General features: G+C 45.2%; 1 protein-coding gene across 1 annotated transcript in view; it reads right to left on the reverse strand.

Moving 5' to 3' along the window:
- Nucleotides 1-12,047, reverse strand: part of LOC144149840 (putative 4-coumarate--CoA ligase 1) — a 109,669-nt gene that overhangs the window by 18,833 nt on the left and 78,789 nt on the right. Inside the window, exons 5-7 of the mRNA XM_077681533.1 lie at nucleotides 7,298-7,469; nucleotides 1,633-1,804; nucleotides 831-931 (exon numbers count right to left, since the gene is read on the reverse strand). Coding sequence (XP_077537659.1) covers nucleotides 831-931; nucleotides 1,633-1,804; nucleotides 7,298-7,469 — 445 coding nt within the window. The remainder of the gene's footprint in view (nucleotides 1-830; nucleotides 932-1,632; nucleotides 1,805-7,297; nucleotides 7,470-12,047) is intronic.

Raw genomic sequence — 12,047 nt, forward strand, 5'->3', positions numbered from 1 at the left:
CTCAACTATTTGTTTATTGAAAAAAAAAAACACAAATATATACTTTCAGCATCTCACGTGGTGCGTTAATCTTGCCTAAGAGAAAACCACGAAGGTCACTTTTTACAGAGGTTACATACCGGTGTACACGCGACAATCGAATGGCACAGGATTAAAACAGCAACACCGTAACATATCAAGAACCCCTACCCCATAATCCTAACCCCCTAACCCCTAACCCCTGTAAAAAGTGACCTTCATGGTTTTATCTTGAGTAAGATTAACGCACCACGTGAGATGTTGAAAGTATATATTTGTGTTTTTTTCAATAAACAAATAGTTGCGAGTTAGCACCGTGTCGCCTCTGTTTTCTACCTTTTGTCCCTGTTGTTCGAGCGCTTCCACCTTCAAGATGAACAGCTACCAAATAGCCCAATTGTTCGTTCTACTAAAGGACCTGAAATTGGGCAGAAAACCTGGCTCGAAACATGACAGGTTTGAACGCTGCTAAATTCACCCATGAATCCTGGGAGAATAACGGATGGCATGCAGCCTGCTATCCTTGACCAAAAAAGAAATACTGGCCAAAACCAGGAGTCCAGTTATTACTGTATGTCTTTCATTGACGTGATCCAGGCGGCAAACACGTTACCGGAAATGAATCATTTTACACCCGTGGCTGCATTTTATTTCTTTTAAATCGGCCATGTCCATCCGGATGGAGCTATACTGCCATCAGATAGGCTCACCCAGTTCATATTTATATAGACAAATACGTTTTTAAGTATAGTAGCCATACGCTATGATAGCTTTATATTGAAATGACGACAGTACGCTGTTCGTCACCTTACTTTGATCTGGGTCATGGGGACTGGCTTTCCAACGCTTTCGTAGTCATCCGTGCTGGCGGGAGTTGCTGTCACGGCGCCTGAAGTTTCGCTCATGCCGTAAACTGCATCGAAGTGGAGACGAAAAGGCGTCAATTTCAGAATTTACACAGTGGAAAAAAAGGCCTTCGATATTGACCAGCACTTCCAATGCTGACTAAAATTTCGGGTGACAGATTTTGCTTCAGGCCTGTGCGTTCATTCAGAAAGGGAGCTTTGTCGCGAAGTACGCACTCAGGCACCACTGTGTCTCCCTATGCGTGTGACTCCGAAACTTCGCAAACAGTCTGGACACAACACGCAACGTCATTGTAACCAGCCTCTGAGCGATAAAAAAAAATCCTCAGGGCACTGGACTAGATTGTTTTGACGGCCTGTCAGACGTCAAATGTAGAGCATCCTTTTCACATTCTGTAAGCATATGCGTGTGATGGGTGAGCTGCCGTATACCTGTGCCGGGAGCACCACAGAGTCTACCTCACCCAATTACGATAACGCTATCGCGTTCCACTCTTAAAGGCGACATTAAGTGTCCTCAAATTTTGAACCTATTCCTTGATAACACCGCTGTTGTGATTCTCTACTATCATACGGCAGCGTGGCCGACATTCTTGACAGTGCGCTCAGGCGGGGAAGGCTTTATACTTTTCCGTCACCTTGGTAAGTTCTATCGAAGCAACTATAAGCACTGTTCCCGATCGTATAGCGATCATCACTAATATAGACGAAAGTTGAAGCAAAGCGTAAAATGGGAAACAAAGCTTACCGTGGCGAAATGCTTTGAGCTTGAACTTGTCGATGATTCCTTGTGCGACTACGGTGGGCGTTGCGGAGCCACCAGTAAGTAGCGTTTTCATGCTGCTCACGTCGTAGTCACCGAAGTTCGCACACTGCACTATCTTCTGTGCAGACGTGGGGAACTGGAGCATCAGGGTCGCCTGCAAGAAGGTACGAAAAAAAAAAAAAACATGCGTCCACCTGTGACTGTACAACTTGCCGAATGTAAATTCACTCTGGGCGATTTACTTTCGCCATAAAGAACCGGAGATGCTGTACAGATCAATCTTCTTTTCCGAAATGCTAGAGCTTTCAAGATTTTTCGGGAACTGGGTAAGCGTAAAGAGATCATGAAAGAGACATACCATCTTGTCTCATTTGATAGCTTCGGCTTCGTACCTTGCTGCATACTTCCCCACCTTCTTCACTACAACTCGTCGAGATTATGGTTCAAATTGGTTGATTTTAAGTAATGTGCATCTTTCGCGATCATTTGTGATGAGATCGAGAATGTATGCAAGACTGAGAGTTGGTTTAGACGGTCACTAGTATAGCAAAAGGGAAATTTGCGTCAGTTGGTTCGGAATCATATTTAACAGCGCTGGAGAGGAGACGAGGAGCAGAAAGACACGGGACCAGCACTCGTCCCGTGCCTTCCTGCTCATTGTGTCGTCCCCAGCGCTGTTAAATATGTTTGCCAGTAGACTAGTCATTGGAAAGCCAAAGGAGCGGTTGGTAGGCTTTCTGACTAAGCCAGCAGGCAAGCGGTCTGGAAGCAACAGGAACCGGAAGCAGGGCTATCAGCGATGATGCGTGATTACCAAATAAAGTAGAAATTGGAAGCGTTACAGAATCTAGTACGGTACATCGCCTGTGTACCGGCGCAACCTTAGCTTCCACTGTTGCTTCGGATGATGAATTTCTAGCGAAAAATAGGAAAGAATTTGGCACCGTCAGCCCAACCGGATATTCGGTGCTTCCGAGAAAACAGAGAAGCGGGAGCATACCGGGGCGGCCTCTTTAGAAGATGAGCCCGACAAGCAGAGCGGGGCAGGATGACTGAAAGGTCCTTGAAGAGCCTCTGAGGGGTGGCGGCCTGTAACCAGCTGCTGTTTAGAATGGGGGTGCCCTCATCCATTCTTGTTTGCTTCGCGCATGATTTCACACAAGAGAGACTCAATAAATGGCTCTTGAAGCACTCTGCGCTAACGTTTTGGAGCACAGGGTCCGGCAGAGCAAATATCAAGAAATCTCGTTCCGCAAAAGTGTTTTTAAGCGGTGACTGCCGTAAATCCAAACACCGCTTTCTTGTTCCTTGTCCCCCATTATCGAAAATAAATTAATACATGTGTCGTTGTTCAGACATTGAAAGGTACGCGCAGAGCGGGCTAGGAACGGTGCTTCCTGATGCTGTTCCCGTCAGTGAAGACGTCTGGAGCTTCTTGATAAAACTGCAACAAGATGGTGACGCCGTGCGTTCCGCGTCTAATGGAATTTCCAATTTTAGACGGGTCATCGGGGCATGAGGTACGTACAGTCTTACAGAATTTCGAAATCGATTGAGTGATTCATTAACTTTAACTTGCCCAGATTTATTACTTAGCCGTCGGTAAGGAGCCCTACGATTATGGCGGGGGTCCTGGACATTTGGACGAGCCAGGTCTGGGTATACCCTGGTAGCTGCTGAGTAGCGCGGTCTCCCACTGCCCCTTTGTACTTATGTTCGGTGAAGCTTTCCTGCCTTACCGTTATGTGGGCCATTTCTCCGAGTACGTCAGGTCCATATCATCTGATGCAGATCGGCCTTGTTCCCAAATCTCTTGCATTTATCCGAATGGAGTCATGTGCAGTGCTGGCTGCAAGCCACCAGACTAAGAAAAGAATCGGTCCGCAGCGGTCTACATATGCAACCTACTGCCATTTTCTCGGTGTTTTGTATGGGGCTAGGTGCCTTGCTTTTTCTAGCCTATATAGTGGTTAATTTACCTCTGTACGACACCAGCCTGTCCCCCCGGGAAGAACTTTTCCGTAAAACCAAACAAAACGGAGCATGCTATGCTGAACACTTGGATTGAATTTCGGAGTTCTTGCTTGAATTCAGGGCCTTCTGACAGCCTGCGGCATCCCACGCACACGTCAGCGGTACTTCAAGTAACTGGCCCATGCCCGCATCCTTGCTTGCGCATGGCGGAAGTACATTATGCTAGCAACAAGCATTAAAATGGTTGCCTTCAGTACGAAAATTTGGTGGTAGTGGTACTGCTTACATGCGGTCACATAACAGTCACGCAACCGTCATCGCACCGCTTAAAAATATCTAAAATTTACTCGTCAAAAAGCAGAAAATTTAATCAAAATGTGCACATTTCTAAAAAACAACTATTTAATTCATTTTACATTGTTTCTGCTCAAATCTTACCTGCTGCAATCTCGTACGTTTTTATTGCGCATTTTCATGCAATAACAATAATAAAAATCAATACTGCATGTTTTTTTCGTGTGAATAGAGCTTCTTGACGGTTATCAACGCCAGTTTCTTTTTGTTTCAAACCATGATGAAGAAAACACAATTGAGTTATTTCAACAAGTAGTGATCTCAACTCATAAAGGCAATAATAATTTATAACATTAAATATAACCCACAGCGCAGGATTATACGGTTTTACAAGTGTGCTCGGAAAAAGTTGCTCTACTTGTCCGGATGCTGCCCCGCGAAATTCCAGGCTGGTTAGCGCACGGCAATTGAATTTAAAGAATTTTTCACCAAAATTCCCGCAATAAGGCAGGCATGAAGCCGTGCTACTGGCAGTATTGACTTGTATGTACAAAAACAGGCTACGTGTACCAACGGGTTGCATTGCGAATGCTCTGTAAGACATTAGTATTGTCAAAAATAAGGTTACACATAGTGCAACTAAAACAGGAAACGCGGGACTGGCCCCCGCAGGAATTAACGGCTTTGGTCTGTAAAATACTAATAATGAATGACACAAACGAGGCCTTTACTATAGGTATCACACTAATCAGAAATTACCGTATTTTCCGCTAATAAAAGGGCCACTTTCTTACATGGCGCAATTGATATTTCGCATCTGGTAAGTAGATGTCTAAGATTTTGGGGCATTGTATAACTTATTTCTCAACTGCCTGAAGTTGTTCAAAATCAAACTTTCGAATTTGGGGGTTTTACGCGCTGAAGCTGCACCTAGCAGTGCTGTGAGGAGTGCCGTAGTTTAGGGCTAGGGAATAATTTTGAGGGGATATAATGTGCACCGAAATCTCGACACACGGGCGTTTTCGCTTTTCACCGCTACCTGAAACGCGGCCACCGCGGCTTGAAGTAATTCAGTGCTGTGAAAAGTTATCACGCACAGTTAGTATTGAAGGTGAAACCTTGTTTTGTGTTGAAAGTCGTATTAAAAAGCGCTTCTACCAGGTTCCATGGATATAAAAACCTCCAGCCGTAATTCTACGGGAGGAACCTTTTGGTAAGTAGTTCTGTAAAAAAATGCTAGAATTTTACAAAATTATCATGTTAAGTTATGGCTCTAAGAAAAAAATCTGCTGTGTACCAAGTACCGCATTTTTGAGCAGGCCCAAAATATCCCCAAGTCTAGCACCCAATGGCCAAAAATGCTAAGTATGCTAAACAAAATCTTATGTGACAACACAAAGGTGCACTGGTAACCTTTCAAACCTTCCAGTTCGCCGGTTCATTGGCTGCCAACAAGAGCCGGTTAGTCAAATTATTTTGGGTGTCCCTTTAAAAGAACGCTGAAATGAATTCGACGAACCAAATCGTCCCGTGCCAGTAGCACACCGCCTAAGGCGCTGCAATACTGCGCAAAAGGTAGATGGTTCAGTTCCCTTGACAAACGCGCGCAGGGGACGTTGGCCGGTCGTCGCGAGGCACGCACACGCGAGCGCTAGGCATTATTGGGGTTTTTTGAACTTGCAGACTGTCGCCGCGAGGTCCGCGCTCACGTGCGCGCTCGGCAATTTCTTGGTATCTTTAACTGCGGACCGGAAAAATTAGAATTTGCTAAACAGCTTCGCTTTTTAAAGGCTGACCTGTGGCAGAAATCTTTGCTCTACGACGCGTAAATGGGGTACAAAAGTTGGTTGGGGCAACTTAAATAGGCAGGGGAAAGGGGTTACAAACTTTGCATGTTATTTTCATCTTTCTGCTGTTCGCTAAAAAATCGACATTAGGCTTATATGTCCTTGATCACAAACCTTACCATTGCAAGAGCATACCTGCAATTCGCGAGAAATGGTTCAGTATCCCCTTGTCAAAGAAACATTTGCCGAATAAAAGCATTTTTTTTGCATTTAAATCACAATTACCTCGTTTTACAACTTGGCTGCAGTTCGGATTAATCTGAGTCTGTTTCTAACGGCGTCAAGCAACCTACATAGTCTGGTCCGAAATACATAAGCATTCCTTTATTCTGATTTATTTTCTGATCTTTATGGTCAATTTAAAGAAAACATCGCTGCTTTTATAAGGAACCTGTATTTTTACTAGAATCACGTAGTGCAATGGTATTTGCTGTAGCCAGAAAATTTAATGCGCTGCAGAGTTCTTGACTTCTTTGTCCGAACTGATAATTAACATAATCAATGTATGACGTGCAACTGAAGGGGGTAGCCGGGCCGGCACAAACACAGCGAAGGACATCAGAGGTGGCATGGAAACACGTTTTGAATACTCTGATGTATCAGTGGAAAAGTATTATAGTGAACTTTCGTTAAGACGAACTTGGTTAAGACGATTTTTCGCTTATGCCGAGCAACGTGTGAACGTTTGTTTGGTTTACCATAGACCCAATGCGAAAGAATTCGCTTAAGACGAAACCTTGCACGTACTCTTCGGTTAAGACGAACACCACCACCACTGCTGGCGATTCTGGGTAGCGAACATGGCAGTCTTGGTGGGGTGCGGCGGGGCATTCGCGCGACCAGCGAAAAAAAAGTAAAAGGAAATCACAGCGCAAAGCGAATTCACGCAACGGAGGAAGGGAGGGAGCGAGAAAAAAATACTCGCGGATAAAGCTACCGCTGCGCCAACCCTTCAACCCACGGAGCTAGCGGCAAAACAATGAAAAAAAAAAAAGCGAGGGCGAGTTTTTTGGTTGCTCTGCTCGGGAGGAGAGAGAGAAAAAAAAGCAATGACGGAAACTTCCTGTTCGCGAACGCAGTAGCTTTCCTGACCAATGCCGCTGTTTTTTAGCGTGATGGTGATAGTTCGCGTCGGTTGGCGTCGCGAGTCCCACCGCGTTACCCCCGCGAAATTGACGAGTTCCTTCTCTGTCCCTGCTGCGTTGTCGCTTGAGGTAGCGAGTGTACGCATTCCCTCGCCGCTTGGACTGGATAAAACCAGGCAAGAGCACTTGAAGACAGTCTTCTATCAAGTTCCGGACATAAATAATTTTTACGTGTTTCTCTTCCATTGTAAGTCAACTTCAATCACCGTCTCGAAGAAAGATATTTGCATGCACCTGGGCATGTTGCCGATTCTTTTTTTTGGGGTGGGAAGGGGGGGGGACGGCTTCTGATACAACGAACTTCTGATAAGACGAACAAACCATCATGGTCCCTTTGAGTTCGTCTTAACGGGTGTTCGCTGTATTTTCTTTGCCTTGTTCGCATACCTTGTGCTTATCAATCGCCTTGAGAACAGTCTCCGGTCCAGAAGTCGCACAGATGACAACATATGCGCCGACCAGGAAGCACGTGCTGTACAGCCAGAGCCCGGAGACGTGTGTGAAGGGCGCGGTGCCCAGCATCACGTCGCTGCTTCGGATCAGCCGCGCTCCGTCGTCCCTGCGAAATGCGTGGCTGGTTGACATCCCTGACCTCGTCCACTCCTGAAAGCTCTTGTTAACGTTAAATTTGCTTGTTTTTTGACTAAGGCGATGCAATAAAAGGAAGTTTGACCAACTAGTAATCTTTCGGGATTTATTTAGGTAAATGATTTGATCATCTGATTCCTTTCACAATTGCTGAATAAAAAAAAAGGTTAAGTAATAAAGTTGTTCCAAAGATGCAATACAGCCTTTGGGGTATACGTCCAATCAGTCCTTCTTGGTAGCTTTGGTTTATGTTCTGTTCCGTACATTGCTCTGCTGAAAATATATCGTGAAAAAGAAAAGAACCAAAACAAAGAAACATAACGAACATAAAGAGCGTAACGAACATAACGAACGTAACGAACATAACGCTGCCACTGAAACGCAAGGTAAGTGCACTTAACAGAGGTGGAAGCAGTTTGCAAAAATAAAGGAGGCTGAAATTTGAAGCATTTTCAAACAGTTTTTACAATGGCTACAGCTTGAGAACTTTGAAATGAAAACACAGTAAAGCACAGCGTAAAGCTTGAGATCAAAGCAACCTCGAGATTTATCTCCTAGTTATTTCATACATTGGTTATAACACCATTTAACATTAAAAACGAACTGATTCGTGTCATACTGCTCTGGAGTCAAGTTGCAGACGTCAGGTGGGGGATTTAAGCGAACATTGAAGTACCCCCGGTGGGTTGAAGTAATCTTCAAACCCCTCCACTACCGACTGTTTCTCAGCCCAGGTAAAGTTTCGGCGTGTTGAAGGTTAATGTGTAATATTTTTAATGCGAATTCATTAGAGGGCCCATTGCACACTAAAGCCGGCGTCCTTCGTTGACGTGTGGGACAGAAAAACGGCTCCTTGATAAAAACATCGGTGTGTCGATATTAACACAAACCCGCAGTTTGTGTTTAAAAATTTCGTGGATGTATACTGCTGCGCAATCATACAACCTATACAGGCTCGACCGACGAAAGAACAAAAAAAAACCTTTTTTTGTTCACATCCACGCATGTGCATTTATCTTTATACATATATACAGTAATACCTCGTAACTGGAACTGGCATATCTCGAAAAATCAGCTAAGTCGAAATTTTCCGCGGCACCGAACCATTTCCTATATGTCCCATGTATTTTTTGCCCTTTATTTCGAAGTATTTTTGGGCCAAACTCCCGATATCTCGAAATCTTGACCGAGAGTGGAACGAAAATTTCGCCGCCGCGGACCGTTTCACAAGATTTGCGCGATGCTGCCACGCCGAAGTCCCTCAATCTTTTCTCATTTAGCCGCGCCTACCACAAAGCCGATGAGAACTTCTTGCTGGGCTAGTTGGTGAATAGATGCCATGATTAGAAGTACAACAAAAACACACGGACGAAGAACAGAGTAGAGAGACAAGCGCCTGTCTCGTCTACTCTGTTCTTCGTCCGTGTGTTTTTGTTGCGCTTCAAATCATAGCACAAAGCCGATGTTTTCCCCGTACGTGAAGTCTGAGCCTAGAGGATATCAACTTCGTCAAGCAACCCTGTGGCAGGTCATGTGACCGGAGAGAAATGCGCGGAGGTACAGCAGAACATGCCCGTGACCGGGGAACTTACGGACGCCGAAATCGGTGAAATGGCCACAAAACAAGAGGACGGTGAAGACAGGGGCGACGTCGACGAACCTCCTCGAGAGGTGCCGACATCTGCTGAAACGAGGAATTTGCTGCGCTTGCTGCGAAATAAGGCTGAGTGCAGCGACGGGGAAGATCGGCTCATGCAATGCGTCAAGCAGCTAGATGACTCTTTACTATAGTCCCGAGGGCGGCCGCAAACAGACCAGCATTACGCAGTTCTTTTCTGCTGAGTAAAATTGCAGTGCCACAAAACCCAGCCGGTGAACACCTCTAGTATGTTTTTTTTCTCTTTTCCACCTTAATGAAAAACAAGATTGGAAGCTGCTGTTGAAGAGCCAGTAAGTAGTAGCGCCTTTTCTGCAAAGAACTCGATATTTCATGGCAATTCGTGCAACTTTGTTTATCTCAAAAATCCGCTTATCTCGAAATATTTCCTGGTTTTTACTACTTCGAGTTAAGCAGGTATTACTGCATGTATATTTGTGTATGTATGTGCATGTGGATGTGTATGAGTGTGTGTATGTATATATATATGTATGTGTGTACGTGCATATACATATGTATGTATATGCGTATGTCTGTGCGCGCGGGTGCGGGGGCGCGTGCATGTGTTATGCCATCACCTCTTGTATTTCTTTAATGCCAATTGCATCGCTCGCTCTACAATGGGAGTGACGGGGACGCCTGTTTCGGCCATATGTCGTAAGTTGGGGCCCGAAGCTTAACCAGGATCCCCGACAGTATCGGAATGCTCGACCGGCTTGTGCCTGGTTCCCAAGGCAACCGATGATAGAGTTTCATACTAATACACACTACAGAGAAATCTGTCGCTGCAGTCACGTTCTGTCGTGGGCACCGCCATAGCGAGCGACGTTCCACGCCTACTTGAATTGGCTAGCCACATGGCTTCTTTTTAAACTTGAAGCGAAAATCAACGATTGTAACGTTCTTTTTCTTGTTTGCCCAGACCAATCCGTGTCAAATAAACGTTTCTAGAACTCCATTTATATAATAATTCACCACATTTAAATATTTTTTACAATAAAATTGTTGATTTTTAAAGCCACAGGCAACTTTTCAGCCTGTTCATGAGCCCTGCCAAGGACAAGTGGAGCGTTCCTCCCCGTTACATGACGGAACGCTCGATGAAGCGCGGTTCGCCTAGACAGTGGCGCTATATTTCCCTCTAGTACATATTCGTATGAAACTCCGTGCAAACGATGCTCGAGACCGCGAAGCAGCGGCACCCTGGCCAGCGATAAAAAACTCCGCACCGCGGCTGAGCACGTTTCGCCTACGTTGCCGCTTTCCACTATACGTCGCTCCAAGGGTAACTGATCACGTGACTAAAGCACTCGGAAGGCGAGCAATTGGGGGAGAGTAGCAACAGTAGAAGGAAAGGGCTTGGTTGGCTGCTCGAGTTTGATGCGTTTGACATTGAAAAAATACAGAAGGCGGTGGTTGTGCACATGTACAGGGGGATCAAAATTAAGTCGACAGGTTTTTTTTTTAATTAGGTGCTTAGCTTCCCGTGAAGACCGCCTCTACAGTGAGGTTATGCGCCCAGGGGGACACATTTAATTAGGTGGTAATTATTGATGTCGGTGACTTAATTAACAAAAATTGAATAATGAACTTTTTAGTGGCTGCGGCAAGCAGGCATGTTTGTAAAGAAAAGTCAGACGCAATAGTGTTTCTACGCAGTTTCATTTGGTAGGATTCTTCTAGCGCATCCGTACTAAAAGATATCGAGCTGCGAAGTTTAATTGCCGTTCGCATGATTACGCATGCTAGAGAGGGACAATCGGTGCAAAGCTCCTTCTTTTTGTTCTGTTTCGATAGCGGTTCCGCCTACTACAGATTGCGATAACGCCAGCCAACACTGAAAGGGTGCCAGTTATCACTTTGGCCTATGTCTCCACCCCGTTCAAACTAAACACCCTACACAGCAGGCACGTCAATAAAGGGAGGAGCTTTGCGCCGGTCGTCACTGTCTAGTATGCGTAATCATGCGAACGGCAATTAAACTTCGCAGTTCGATATCTCGGAGTACGAATTCGCTTGAAGAATTCTGCCAAATGAAACTTCGTAGAAACAACACTGCGTCGAACTGTTCATTAGAAACATGCCTGTTTACTGCAGCAACTAAAAAGTTAACTATTGAATTTTAGTTAATTAAGCCACCGAGATCAATAGTTACCACCTCATTGTGTGTCCCCCTTGCCGCAGAAGCTCACTCTAGCGGTGGTCTTCACGCACATCTATACGCCTAATTAAAAAAACACCTGTCGACTTAACTTTGACTACCCTGTATAAATTAGTATGCAACTCCACGGCTGAGCATCCTTGGTGCGCTGTGGGTATCAGTATTTCCTACACTTGCAACTTCTCCACTGTCGCATAAAATATAAGCTAGTCGAGATGTGTTTCCCAAATGAATAAATGCTGAGCCGCTTTTTTATTGACTTGAATATCGATAGCGCGAAAGAACAAGACAAAAACAGAAACACGGATGCGAAATATTAAATTTCCGAGAGGAATTTAAGAATTGATAGGTGTGTCATGTGCGAAAGCCTATGTGTGGTGGGTATGTTGACGTCGCAGCAAACGGGAATTGGCAAATCGGCCCTGAGCTTCTGACTGCAGCTGTCTTCGTCACTGGCCAATTCACCTGAGTGGGTATGTTGTTGGTGGTATATTCAACTTTAGTGAGAGGTAACTTTAACGTTGAACTTAAACTTCTTGTCTTCTTGTACATCAAGCTGGGTATGCCGTTGCACGCCAAGGTGCAACGCCGCTAGATCTAACGTCGGGCCATCGCATATATCTGGACGTCATGACGGCGAATAGCCGTGTTTCCAGCTGCATGACGCGTCGCCACCAATGGAGTCGCCAGGGAGGCGCACATTCCCGTCCGCAGAAAACGGGGACGCCAGG

The sequence above is a fragment of the Haemaphysalis longicornis genome, unplaced genomic scaffold (genome assembly GCF_048455015.1).
Source record: "Haemaphysalis longicornis isolate Haplotype H1 unplaced genomic scaffold, Haemaphysalis longicornis Haplotype H1 scaffold_1, whole genome shotgun sequence".
Classification (NCBI taxonomy): domain Eukaryota; kingdom Metazoa; phylum Arthropoda; class Arachnida; order Ixodida; family Ixodidae; genus Haemaphysalis; species Haemaphysalis longicornis.